The sequence below is a fragment of the Sander lucioperca genome, chromosome 12 (genome assembly GCF_008315115.2).
Source record: "Sander lucioperca isolate FBNREF2018 chromosome 12, SLUC_FBN_1.2, whole genome shotgun sequence".
Classification (NCBI taxonomy): Eukaryota; Metazoa; Chordata; class Actinopteri; order Perciformes; family Percidae; genus Sander; species Sander lucioperca.
The window spans coordinates 6,787,134-6,801,473 of NC_050184.1; the positions used below are offsets into that span (position 1 = coordinate 6,787,134).

A 14,340-nucleotide genomic window follows, 5' to 3' on the forward strand; every position below is an offset into this window, starting at 1 on the left:
GTTCTCGAGACTCTAATTGGAGGACAGCGGTTAAATGTCTCCTCGGGTGCAGAGGCAACTGATTGCAGCAGTCTTTTCTGTTTCATTTGGAAAGCACCTGATTTTAACACAAATTGGGAAACCCAAATTAGTGCTAGCTGGCTTTGTGATTCAGAGAAGCCTTCTGTACTGTTCGATTATGTATTATCATTTGAGAGCTTTGGCGGATAATCATCGCTGAAATTTGCTCACGTTTCCAGCAGGTCTGCTGAGATGCATGTACGTAGCTAATGGGATTGGGCTTTTTTTTCTATCCCTCTCCTGTGGCGTTATGGAGCTGGCAGCTGAACTTGAGCGGATGCGCATGGTGCTGAGTCGTGCACAAGACTATTTCAAGACTGAAATGCGATTGTTTTAATACTTTAATCCACCTGTCCTTGGCATTCAAGATGTTGCAGAAGTCGCCTAATTATTTCAGTGCCCTCTATTCTTCCTGGTTGAAATACAGCAGAGACAGCAGCCCCCTTCTGTTGATAAATAAGTTCATCCTACTTTGAATTGATTTTAATAGAAAAAATGTGGTTATTTATCTCAGGAAGTGAAAGAAAATGTCTATAAAGTATCTAAAAATACAACTTCAAAATCTTACTTAAAAAAAAAGTTAAGCCTAATTGAAATTTTAAAAATGCATGTATGCAAAGAGGATCTGAAATACCCCAAATCAGAGCGAGCCATTCAACAACTAGAATTCTCGGAATTGTCCCATGTTCCAACCACGATAGTATGCAAACACAAATATTTTCTTTTAATTAAAGAGGCCTCATCGTGCTGCATCCTCCCCCAAGCCTGCTGCCAGCGCTCAACGGCCCCCCCAATCCTTACACACACACACACACACACACACACACACACGCACACACACTTGTGATGCCTTATTCAAATCCAGTCACACTCACAGTCACATACATACAGCCAAATTTGAGAAAAGTGATTACTTTAATTGTGTCCTGGGCGGTAGATTCCTCTTGACTAGCTGCTAATCTGTCAGAGCCTGGTTGTCAATTGAGAACCAGGGACACCAGCAGTGGCGGCTGCCCAGTTCACTGATAGCCCCCTGAGGGACAGTTAACCCTCAAACACCCCCCAACTCCAGGAAAAAAAAAAAACCCTCTCGTGCAGTCTCACTCCCCACTTCCACCCTTCCCCCAGACTGGTCCAGCCTACCAGAACCTGTGGTGGCACTAAAAGGTGGGGAGGGGGGGGTGAAGGACTGGTCTGTGTGTGTTTGTGTGTGCGTGCGTGCGTGTGTGTGCGTGCGTGTGCGTGCGTGCGCGTGCGTGGGTGCATTCATGTGTGTGCTGGCTTGGGACAGTGGGGGTGTGTTTGTGTATATACTTGTGGTTTGGCGGGGGGTGGCGGCTTGATAGTAATGCATTTTGATGGTTTTAGAGATACTTCATTTCAGAAACAGGGGCCTCATTAACCGTAGTCTTGATCAGGCCAGCGAGCAGCGGGCACATTAGGGGTCCACAGGAAGTTAGAGTACAGCAGGAGAGTGCATTAGGGAGGCCTGGGGAGACACACTCCCTCTCTTCTCCTCAGTTCCACTTCCACCTCCAAAGCTTTTCTATATCTTAATGTACCTTTCAGAGGAATTCGGATAGAGGTCAATAATTATGCCCTTTAAATTATTCAGTCGAGGTCCTCTGTAATTGTGCTTTTTAGAGTTTGGACATCGACAGCGTGGTTTACTGCACAGCGTTTGTGGCACGGACTGACCGGATGAATCAGTATAGAATAAACGAAAGAGTGTGTAAGAGTGTTTCACTGCTCTCTTCACCATCTCAGGAGTGATATACATTTCTAAAATACGTATCAATACCAAATGAACACATAACTTTATTACTGAGCAAAATTGTTTGGATCTCTTTTAAACAGGCGTCAGCACTTAGTTGTCTGTGCAGGGCATGGTGTCAGAGCCCCAGCAGACTACCAGCCACTGTGTGGGAATGTTTAGTTTGGGATGCAACCGTGTTATTTTTGTAACATCGAGGAGAGGAAAGCGCAAACTGCTAGGGTAGCAGAAAAAATCACCAAACTTTCTCTACAAAGCCAGCCCCGGCAACGTTTGACTGCACATGATAACATCGTCCGTCCACACAAGTCCTCTTTCAGCTACAGATTATTAACACATCGCTGAAAGCGGCAGAGAGAAATTCACAATTGTCACAGGGCCTAATATTTATATTTATCTAGTTGGGAGAGGCATTGACAAACATGTCACACACCTGCAGTTTTGTAGTATGTGCTACTGCAGTTTGGTGTCAAAGGAAGAGTCTGTACAGTAGAGTTTTGTTGGGGCGAGTGGAAGACTGTAATTACTGTCTGACGATTCATCTAGTCACTGCATAAAATAGTGTTTATCCAGTCGCCCGTGTTTCTGTCGTGGCTGAGGGAGGGAAGGGTCATGTTTTGCACAACTGAGACAGCTAGGGCAATCAGGAGAAGAATCGTGACTCCAAAACATTCAGCCTTTCTTTCTTTTCTCTCTCTCTCTCTTTGTCTCTTTTTTTCTTTCTCTCGGGTTGAGAACTGAAAATGAGATCTCTCTTTCTCAGACACACTCCCTCTGACACACCCACACACAAATAAACATAAAAAGCTAATTTGTTAGCGCGCCTCATTTCAGAGGCCTAAGCAGGAGAATATTGTTGGGGGGGAAAAGTAATGCTTTGTCAAATGTTGACATGTGTTGCAAATATGGGGCCTTCAGCAGCAGCAACAGCAGCAGCGTTTCATACAGTGGCTGAGGCACGTTGTCGGCACATGAAGAGAGGATGCTTTGAAACAAGATTAGCCTCCAAATGGCCCTGCCAGGCGCCCCACACACACACACACACACACACACACACACACACACACACACACACACACACACTAACCCTACGCTTGTGCATAATGTGTGTGTATCAGATCCTATGAAATATTTGTGGGCCTGTTTTCTCACAGAATAAGTCTGGGTGTGCTGTATATCACTGTACAGATGAAGGTGTGTGTACACATTTGTTCTGCTGCAAGGCCCCATTGTCTGGCACATGGTTTGGCTTGGTTTCGTAGGCCAGAAAGCACACATCCCTGTCACTGAGGCTACCTCCCCTTGGCTTTGGGTCAGGGTGACACTGGGCAGGGGGAGGAAAAAATCCATCACCCCCACACCCTGCCCCCACAAAAATGAATCAAAATTGGAAAACAACATGCAAGGTCCGCCTAATACAGGAACACTTGCAATATGCTGATGTTTTCTTTTGCACACTGTGTTTGCTAAATTGCCTTTGACTGCGTGCATCAGTAATGAAACTTTATGTCCTTGTGGAGAGGGCAGCAAGTCCGTTCCAGTTAGGACCAGGACGATCTCTCCTGTCTGGCTTTTGTTAGACTTTTTTTCCCTAATACATGTCCTTATGAATAAATGAAGCCCATGAAGTCATTTTTTCCATATTTGTGTAAATTGCTTTAAAAGCATTTTATCATGTCATAAAAAAGCGCAATTGATCTGCTGGGTTTAGCCCATTGGACAGCTGTGTGTTTTGTTAATGGCCACTTTGCTCCAAGCAGCTTATTAAAAAATTTATATATAAATGCTAAAATTGCATAAATTATTTAGATACAGTAAGCATTTTTTTGGTCAGCCAGGGAGGGGCTGTTATCAGTATGGAAATTTACCATAGTATATTATCTGCTGAAATATAGTAATATATCTGCCCAGACACATATGTGTCCTCCTCACTGCACCCCCATACATGCAGAGGCGCAGGAAAAAAAGTATATATTTTTTGATGACTTCGTTTCAGCAACCACGGAATGTCACCCATATCCTGGTTGATTGTACTTTCGAGTTTTATGATGTTTTTCCATTGATTTGTTTCCCCGGCGCAGCTGCCGACCTCTATTGAGGGACGAACGTAATCAGCGCTGACGCAAATTAGATGGTTATTCGTTTCGAAAATTGACAGAAAAACAATAAAAAAGATGAAATGCTCCCAAATCAATAGATATAATGAAATTCAAATAATCCGAGAGATGAGGTCTCCATGGCAACTGATAATGTGGAAAAGAAAACAATTTAATAAAGGACAGACACGCTTTGAAAACAGATTGGGGAGGGGGGTGGCTGTAAAGCGGGGAGAGGAGAGCAGAGGAGAGAGGGAGGGAGGGTGGTGGCGGAGTGTTTGTGGCTGTAGTGGTTGCTCTATAGCTTGTTTCCCCCGGCGTGTGAAGGATCTGTGTCTGTCCCAAGGACACCGGAATAATTAGAAAAGCTTTCAGGCCAGAAAGTGCAGATTCAGGTTTTAATACACAAAATTATTTCAGGGGCAGTGAATCGGAAAACCATTTGTTGGTGACCTTCCTGAGAGGCCTCCCCCCTCCCCGGTACAGGGCAAGATGGAGGCTATGTGGCAGCACTGCCTGAGTTATGGCATATTTGTGTTTTTATAGAGGCAGGGGGAATGGAGTTGGGGAAGTTGGGAGGGGGATGTGGGGGTAAATGTGTGTGTGGTTGTGTTTAAGTGTGTGTGTGCGCGCGCGCGCGTGCATGTGTGTGCATGTGTGTGCGTGCGTGCATGAGTTTGGGGGGTGGGTCATAGGCAGACCTTCATGTTGTGCGTGTGTTGGTCTGGCAGGAGTTTAGGAAGAGGGAGGGAGAGCAAAGACGAGAAGGGAGTAAGTGAGGCAGTGAGAGAAAGGGGGAAGTTGCAGATCCGGCTGTATTTACAGATCAGTTGTCAAAAGGAGCCATTTAAGGGGAATGCGCTCGTTCCTGTACTGTGACAGCGATGTGCCTGTTTAAAAAGCAAAAGACAACTATGAACCTGAGAGGGAGATAGTCAAACACAGGCTTTTTCTGTTGAAGACAGACAGAGCAGTCGGTGGCGAGGGAAGCGAGTGGGTGTTAAGTGACTTCATTTGTAGTCTATTTAAGGTATGTTTTACTTGTCCTTGTGCTGCTCCTCCAACATCTAATACAGGGGTTGCGTTCTAGTAAGCACAGCAATGGAATAATGATTGAGTGCATCATTCTTATTTCCTGTAAATAAAATTGACTTTACTTCATCTGCCTAAAAACCTGTATTTAATTTCAGTCTTGCAGACAATGGAGATTTGCTACTAATGCAAACAGTGACAAGTGTCAACCAAAAGCACAGCTCAGTTTCCCTCATTATCTTATCACGATTTTGAGTATGTACACTTTCTGGTGGCTTTATTCAACATCCGTGTCCTGCTCTTTAAACATCCTATTTTCTTTATTACTCTGTCAACGTTTTGAAGGCAGTCTGGTTGGGCGTTGGAGCCTTGTCTGTCATGTAGTGACTACCATTTTTGTGTCATTAGAAGCTTTGTTTGACTCAAATAAAGGTGATCCACCCTCTGTTCAAATGACACAAACAGCAGGTCCGGGATATCACGTCTTGAGTACAGATACCCTTATCCTGTTCCAGGCAGCAATAAATGGAAAAACAAGTCCTCACTCAAAGCTTGGCCTGATAATTACTGTTCTGATATTTTAATAGCATAGGATCCCGAACAGGATCACTGCTTTCCTGCAATATAAACCATCATAAAGTTGGGCAATATTTGATAAAAAATGTGGGATCAAGTTCCACATTGTGTTAATCTTAGTCCTTGGTTAGAATTAGTTTGTTGCTTAATACATAATTGAGGTGTACAAAGTGTATTCTTTTATCTACTCTTTCATTCTTATTCTTACTTGATTTTTGGAGAATTTCCACCTTTAATTCAATTGTTAACACAGTGTTATACACATAAGATAATTACAGGCTTATAGACACTGATAGATCTTCCTTTCTTTTACCCAGGGGAATCTGTCCTTATTCAAAGGCAAACAGATCTGACATTCTTCAGCAGGACAGCTAATATTCTCCAGTATTGATATTGCAATGTGAAAAGTGCCCCACAAGTAGAAGAGAAACTAGAAATTCCCCACTGTACACTAGCTAAGAGCCTTCAAATCTAACATGCCAGTGTCAATGAATACTGTTTTCTTTTTTTAAATGAAAAAAACAAAACAACCCCAGATAGAATAGAGACATGAAATATGAGAGCCAATAGACATCCGCTGTCTGTTTGTGTGTGCTTGCACGTGCACACTGACACACACATAGGCCACAAAGCACATGCTATCACTGTCAACAGCAGCAGTAGCAAACAGCGGCAGAGTTATTGTGTGTGTGTGTGTGTGTGTGTGTGTGTGTGTCTGTGTGTGTCTGTGTTGTGTATGAGTGAAAGTGTGTATGCTTGTGCATGCCCACAATCTCTCTCTCACTCTCTGGCTGCTGGCTCTGAGAGACCCACTGTAAGTCAATCTGTGTGTTCATATGTGTGTGTGTGCGTGTGTGTGTGTGCGTGTGTGTGTGTGTGTGTGTGTGTGTGTGTGTGTGTGTGTGTGTGTGTGTGTGTGCGTGTGTGTGTGTGTGTGTGCGCGTGCGTGCGTGCGTGCGTGCGAGCCACTACTGTACTACACTCCAGGGGCCAGGAGCCAGGACCAAGCCTAGCTGAACAGTGCCGAACAGGGCTGGAAAGGGCCGAGGGCCAGCGCGCTGTGCACACCACCCACTTCACACCTGTCTCTCTCTCGCACACACACATGCACACAGCTCATACAGCCGTGCTGCTCGACACAGGGCTCTCATTGTAGCAGTGACAGGAGGGCGCCCGTTAAGTGGCTCTCTCTTCCTGGGGCCTGTGTGTGTATATGTGTGTGTGTTTTGTTCCCCCATGTGGCCGTGGGGTGGAGAAGGGCGATGAAGGACCCCTACTGGTAAAGTGGGTAAACTCGCACAGCCTCGACATCTGTGCTAGGAGAGGGAGGGAGAAGGGGAGGGAGTGGAGAGAGAAGGAGGGAGGGGGAGGCTAAGGAGGGAGGAGAGATAGACAGCGTGAGAGGAGGACAGAGTGGGAAAGAGGAAAGGAGTGAGAAGGAGAGAGGGAGGGAGGGAGAGAGAGACAGAAGGAGAAGGGGAGAGAGAGAGAGAGAGAGAGAGAGAGAGAGAGCAGAGCCTTGGCAGAGAGCAGTTTAGGAGAAAATGCCTTGCTTTGTGGAGAGAATTCTTCCAGGCCAGGAGGGAGAGGTGAGACAGAGCGCAGAGGGCGGTCTGCTGCCAGGTAAGACTCACACACACCTCTTTCTCTCCCTCTCACGCTCTCTCTCTCTCTCTCTCTCTCTCCCCCCTCACACACACGAGGAGTTGAGTACTACCTCGAGGTGAACGGGTCTGCTACTAGTTGCAGTTGGCATGAGTCAGGCACGCATGTGTAGTGATGTGGTGGGTGGTGTCAAAGTGTGTGTGTGCGCGTTCCTGTGTGTGTGAGAGAGCCTGAGTGAGAGTTAGGAAATGGAGCAAGTGTAATGTTTGTCTTTTTGGAAAATGTTCCCGCTTTTAATTTTTGCGCCTATAGTGCACAGGATGTCAGTGATGTTTTTTATTAGTTTTAATGGTGTTGCTTCCTCAAAGGTTTTGTTCTTGACTTTTGTACTATGCCATATAGCACTCCATACTTCCACTTTTGTATATTCTACAGTTATATTTATGATATTCAGTGGTGGAAAGTACATTTATTTAAATGCTGTACTGTACAATTTTGAGGTGCTTTTACTTTCTATCTTATTCTACTTTATACTTTTACTATATAGTTTTTACGCCACTATATTTATTTGCAATTTAAAGTAACTAGTTACTTAACATTAATATTTTACAAATAAAATATATAATGAGTTTATAAAATATGATGCATTGCTATAGATTAAACTACCCAACAGTAGTTGTTTAATCTATAAACTACCCAACTTTTTACTTTTTTTACTTCAGTACTTTTAAAGTACAGCTTTTTGTTTATTTTGAATGCAGGACTTTAACTTATAATTGAGTATTTTTAAATTACTTAAGGGTAAGGGATCTGAATTCCTCATCCACTACTAATTACACATTACTTTATAGCAAATTTAATTTATTATAGAGCAATTTCAGGCTGTTAAAGTGATCAAAGGCTACACAAATACTTTATTTGACTTTAAACGGAAAAAATATATACAATCTAAATGCACCGTTTCGCAGACTCAAACAATAAATTGTAAAAAAAAAAGCACCTAAAATCCCTTCGCTCTAATGTCAAGTGCAGATGTTTTCGAAAATGACGTGAGGTAATTTGCGGTGTTGGTCGAGATTGATTCGGCTGTTTAGATACAGATGTTGTGATGGAGAGGTTTGTCATCGGAGGGATTTTCCACTCTACTGATGTAAACAGTGTCTGTTGAAGAAAGGCTAAAGAGTCCTTTTCTCTCTCGTGGAGACACGGTTCTGAGAGGAATAATCCTCCTCGTGTACAATTAGATTGTCTCCTTTTGGCTAAATAAATACTGTGTCTGTGAACATAAACACAGATTTACATGCGGCCCTTTTGGTGTGTGTCTCTCAAACAGCCTACTGCCACAGTGGGTCTGATATTTCTTGTCGAGGCCCACAGGAAAAAAAGAAAAGAGAGACAAAGCAGAAGTTGGCCAGCTCTAACTTCACGCTTGCTGTTTATTTGTTTTTATAACAAATGGAACCAGCTTCTCGAGTGAAAGGTGAAGTCAGAATTGAATTTGGCTTGCGTTACCGTGGCGATCTGGCAACCGCTCCTGTGTCCCATAAGACTGCTCTGGTTGCTGTGTGCCGGGCGCGTGTGTTTGTTATTTAACTGGTGTGTGTGTGTGTGTGTGTGTGTGTGTGTGTGTTTGAGTAGCGGGTGGTGGTAGCAGCATTCACGAGAGAGACATTTTACTAAGCAGACATTTCCCCCTCTGTTTTCACTCTGACCTGGTAGGAGATTGATGACTGAATTGTGGAGTACATGTTAACAGTAACTGGTGATTTATGAAGATACTTAGAGTAAGTGAGGCCGCGCAGGCTGGAGGGGAAGAAAAAGATATAGCCTTTTAAGTTAATGCAAAAATATAGCCTTTTTAAGTTATAATTGTTATTACCACTGCTGAGTTTGGAGATGGGTCGGAGTTAGAGTTGGATGTGCACAAAGTGCATTGTGAAGCTTTTCCTTTTCCATTGGCCATGCCTTCCTTTGTTTCTGGCCTTTTAAGTTTGACTTCATGCAACATACGAAACATACGAAAATATACTTGCATTTAGATGGATAGATATTTAGATGAATTTAGATAGATGAATTCAACTATTTGATAAAAGAAAACTACTTTTTCCTGAGTAAACCACAGTGAAAATCTTTTCTTGGATGAACCCTTGCACTGCAACAAGTGCACTGTGTGTTTTGGCAGCCCCCCTTAGCCAAAGATCCCTCAGAAAATCTGCATGCAATTTTAGAAGAATCAGATTCTTTCCTTGGCTTGTGAACTCCCTTGATATTATGCACACAGAGAATCTTCTCTATTCAAATATGAGATTCAATCCACTTGGATGTGATCTATAGCATTTTTAAGGAATAAAGCAATTTTAGGGAATACGGAATAGTGCTTCCCCTGGAAGAGGGATGGCTTTCATTTTTTTTCAAGGCACCTCTTAGACTGAGTGAAATGTTTCCCATGTTCGCTCAGGGACGACTTTATTTCTTACCAGGGATTTAACACTCACTCAGTCCCCTCATAAATACAGCGTCCCTCAGCCCTTCGCTAGCCATAACTCATGCACTAACTCTCTAGCTAACTAAACTCATATAGCAGAGCCAACACTTGTTTGTCTTTTACCTCAGTCTCTCTCACTCTTCCTCTGTGTCTCTTTTTCTTCTCTCAGCTGATTTATGCGTGACAGAATCTTCTCTGACTACCGTCTCACCAGGCTCCTGTGCTGGTCTCCTTGGCTCGTAGAGTGGGTTTTAGAAGAAATGTGCATTTGAATATGAGCAAGCCTAATCTCCTTGAGGCTATTTAGAGTGAGCCTAATGCTTCAAGAATGAACGAAAACAACACTGGAGAAAATGCGGACGTCCCTCTCGGCGTGTCACAACACAACTCAGGTTCCAAAGAACGAAGCAAGTCTTTGATTTGCTGATGAAAATCTTTCTGTAAGGCAAAGGACATACAATTCCTTATTTCAAGGCACCTGTTGAAGCCCTCTGGCTCCTTAGAACAATCCTTGTGTGTGGTTCATTTTTTTTGTCTTTCAGCCTTTATGGCACCTTCCTGTGGAATTTCTTTACTTTTTAGCATGTTATCCCAGTGGTACAATAAATAGCAGCTGATAAACTTTCAAGCCATTTCACATTCAGCAGATGAAAGTGCTCAGGTGGGATATTACAGCATGGTGGAATCCTTTACTGATCTGGTGCCGATTGGCATTTTAGGAGGAGAGAGTCTTTCTGGCGTGGTTCCCACATCGGTTGTTAACAGCCTGCTGGTACCTTCTGTTCTCTCAGCTCCTCAAGCATCTGAAGACCCTCTGAAGTCAAAATCGCCCATTTTGATGTCTCATGGCAGCACCCGACGTTTTGTTGTATTTGCGTCTGAAAACACAGGCCCTGCTTGGAGATATTACCCTCAGCACTCGTTGGTGTCAGATGGGGGAGGAGGGTATCATTTCTCTTTTTTCCCCCATCTCCCTGCTCTCCTTGCTTTCTTTTTGATCTCACCATCAAATCTTCCCTGGTTTTTATGAGTGACGTTTACCCCAGAGCGGCTTGGGAAATGGCTAGCTGAAGAAGACGTTTGAGAAAATGCGCCTGAGCAAGCTATCACCTTTGATAAAGCCACAGTTCCAGTGGGAGAGGAAGAAGAAAGCCAAAGAGTAAGAGCATTGTTGGTAATGAAAAATGCCATCCAAGAGGGAGCATCTCTCTGATCCCAGCCTGTTAAACCAACAATGTATAGTACAACAGATACTGTGGTACATCAAGCATTTCTCTGTTGTTGTACCACAATGAGTGTTTGACCCAGAGGACTGATCTGAATCTAGGGTACCACACTGTGCCTTCATTGCACATCAGCTGGGCACAAACTAATCTTATAATACAGCGCTCAAACGTACACAGTGAGTCACACTGGTGCTGCCATCTACTCTGGCATACCTTCAGCTGTCTCACCAGTTGGCAAAAGGCTGGCAAGTCAATTGAAAGCACTGCAAAAAGAGAAAGAAATAATGGGGAAGTGGAGAGTAGTTGGAGGCACAGAGAGCAAGAAATGTTAGCTTTAGTAATTACTACCTCCATAGAGTAACAGTAGAGAGGACAGTGAGGCAAACGAGTGCACGAAGGAGGCCCCGTGTGCAGATAATGAAGGGGTATCATTGTAGCTCTGACAGCGTTAATCTTAGAGTGCTTCACAGTGTGTGTGTGTGTGTGTGTGTGTGTGTGTGTGTGTGTGTGTGTGTGTCTCTATCTAGTTGTATGTACTGTATGCTCTATGCAGCATATGCATATATTGCTGGGGTGTATGCAAGTTGTGCTGCAGTGCCAATGACTCTCGCCCTACCAGTAAGAATGGCCCACCTGACAGCACAGTTTATCCAACCATGTTGACAGGTGCCGCCTCTCACAGCTTCTTGAAGACAATCCTCAAACTCAGCAGCCTCTCGCTCATCCTCACAGAAGCCATTGGATCACCTATCAGCCCCCAAACTTGTCTTCTTTGCAGAAAAGGAAGGAAGAAAAGAGGAGAGCGGAAAAAGGGGGAAGAGCAGTCCAACTTTCTTTGTGCCTGGCTTTTTTCTTTTCTTTTTTTCCTCTTCCCATTTGAAGTTGTGAGACACTCATTTAAGCCTCATTGCACACCAACACTCAACACACGAGAAAGTGTTATGAATATGTATCAACACAGCATATGGCAGCAGTAGCGCTGGGACTAGGTGTGTCCAGAAGGGTAGAGTGCTGCCGATGCATTATTCTCCATTCAAATTACCACAGTAAGACTGCTGTGAGGTGTTCACCACCTCTTTAGACGGGGCAGGAGAAGAACCTGGATCATGTGAAACAGTAGGAATGGACAAGCTGTGATGAGCACAGTAGTAGGCCAGCCGAGTTTCCTTGATTTGGTAGATTTTTTCGGGAGGTTCAAACCCAGCACTCGCTGACACAAGCGTGATTAAAAGTGATATTTCTGACACATTAGGATGCGCACGGGAAGTAACCTCCTCTAAAGCGTTCATTATTAGATGCATGACAGACCTGAATATTTATAAAATAGGTTTTAATAATTAATAGCAGCAATCTGCTCCCGTAATTCATCAGATTTGCACTTCAACAGAGTATCCGTTTTCACTTTAAAATAATAATAAGAGGAATATTAATGTTGAGAAATGTAAAACGGGCAGCTGGATACAGTGCAAATAGGCAAGCGCTCCATGTTCACTTCTGAGACTTTCCTTTAACCTGTCACTTTTCAAATAAAATTACATTTTAAGCCGTCAACACTGCACCTTTTGAAAAACCTTCAGTTGTTATGAGAGAATTTAGTGAGTCGCTTCTCACAAATGTGGCAAGTCATGAAGATAAAGATGCAGGAAACAAAGTGGGTTTGGTGTAGAATGCAAAAGTAGTTGCTGTGGTTTTTATCAAAAGCAAATTTATTTGTTTGAGTCAACTTAGCAGCACTTCCTTTTGTATACTGAGACCCAAAATAGACAGCCCTCTTTTTTTTCTTGTAAAGCAGCTTTGCTCGTTTCATCTTTTCACAGTCATTTTACTTTTTTTCTCTCCCTTATTGTGAATGTTGTTTTATCACACCTTCAAATTCAGTCATGGCACATTCCTCTCTCTACTGAACTCCCAGAAACAAGAATGTTCCTGTTTTAGGTGAAAACTGCCACGTTTAGTTCCGCCTTCCAGTTCACATTGAACTTTTCGGTTATCACTGACGCAGTGGTATGTTTATTCTCAATGTGGATCAGTTTTTCCTGAGTGTGTAGAAATGTCAGTGTGCGTATTCAACAGTGTGTGTCTTAAAGCAAATGACGTGACCTGCAGCCACTAGACAGAGAAGAGCAGAAGGAGAGCACAGTGCACAAAGACCTGCTGACACACACACACACACACACACACACACACACACACACACACACACACACACACACGCACACACACACACACACACTTGTTATTAAAATAACACATACCCACACTCCTCCTACCACACATGGACACCCATACACTTTAATATATCATATATCAGCCCTATTGTCACTTCCATCTTGCTTATCAGGAAAGTAAAAGCTAACAAACTAAAGTTCTGGCAGCCGAGTCACAGCCACAGGGTCTAAAAAATGCAAATCCCATGAGCAGGAAGATTTTTCATCACTTCCTCTCTTAGTCCTACAAAGAATTTATTTTGATCAAACTTTAATTGTGCTTCAAAAGAAGAATACATTGAACATTGAAAGTGTATAATATGATACAAAAGTAAGTTTTTGAAAAAGCCTCAGATTTTGAGCGAGCCATGGTTCATTTTTGTTGGACAGCTGGAGAACCTGCTCAGGATGACATTTTAACATGTGATTCATTCGACCACATATAAAGTCCAAAAGAGGAAAAGTCTGTCAGGCAGAGCAAATGTTTTAATGGGAGCCAGGGATCGATGTTGTCAGCGCAGGCATCCTGTCTGGGAAACACATGCTTTTTTGGGTTAATGTCACCTCCTTCTTTCTCTTCAAGGAGAGAGAGGAGAGGAAAAAGCTAAGGGAGGAGAGAGAGAGGAGGTGGGAGGGGGAAGGAGGTCAACGAGATCTGATGCAAACGTTCCAAACCAGGCCGAATTTAGGGAAATTGCTTGAAAAACATTGACTCACACTCTCATTCACAAGGCCCCCGTATCTGAAAAACAAATTTGAAACGTAACCTTGGAAATCAATTAAGAAGTCCCCAGGAGCTTGAGAAAAAAGAAGAGAAAGGTCCACTCTTCTTTTTTCTTTTCCCCCCTCCCTACACGTCTTTTCCTCTCCTCCACTTAACAGGGACTTGGATCTGCCCATCAGAACACTGCCTTGTGTGAGGAGGAGGCTTTGTCAGTGGGGGCTTTATTTAATTTTTTTAACGGCAGAGTGCCTTATATGCTGTCAAAATGTCTTAAGAGTCTTATTAAAGAAATGCCACAGCTCATTTCCTTGTAATGCACTTCATATGCTGGTGAAAGGGGGCATGTCTAAAGATCTAAACAGCTTTGCTTTTTAGGCTTCACATTAGGGGTTATCTGTGAGGGCTTGTCATTGATTGACATTATCTGGCCTGACAGGGCCTCACATCAAGGTTAACCTCATGGACAAAAGTGCCACCCACACGGACACACAAACACACTCTCTCATCCACACTTGTAGTCAAATAAGGCACGCTCTCGTCAACTTCCTGTTGAGA

At 43.4% G+C, this 14,340-nt stretch overlaps 1 protein-coding gene across 8 annotated transcripts in view; it reads left to right on the plus strand.

Moving 5' to 3' along the window:
- casz1 (castor zinc finger 1) overlaps positions 1 to 14,340 on the plus strand; it is a 189,320-nt gene that overhangs the window by 133,249 nt on the left and 41,731 nt on the right. For 6 of the 8 annotated variants that reach the window (XM_031286795.2, XM_031286801.2, XM_031286797.2 and 3 more), the window contains exon 1: positions 6,984 to 7,161. The exons of the other annotated variants lie outside the window; for them this stretch is intronic. In XM_031286795.2, the coding sequence (XP_031142655.1) occupies positions 7,083 to 7,161 (79 nt within the window). In that variant the 5' untranslated portion in view covers positions 6,984 to 7,082. Of the gene's footprint in view, positions 1 to 6,983; positions 7,162 to 14,340 lie in introns of those variants that run through there. 8 annotated transcript variants of the gene reach the window in all.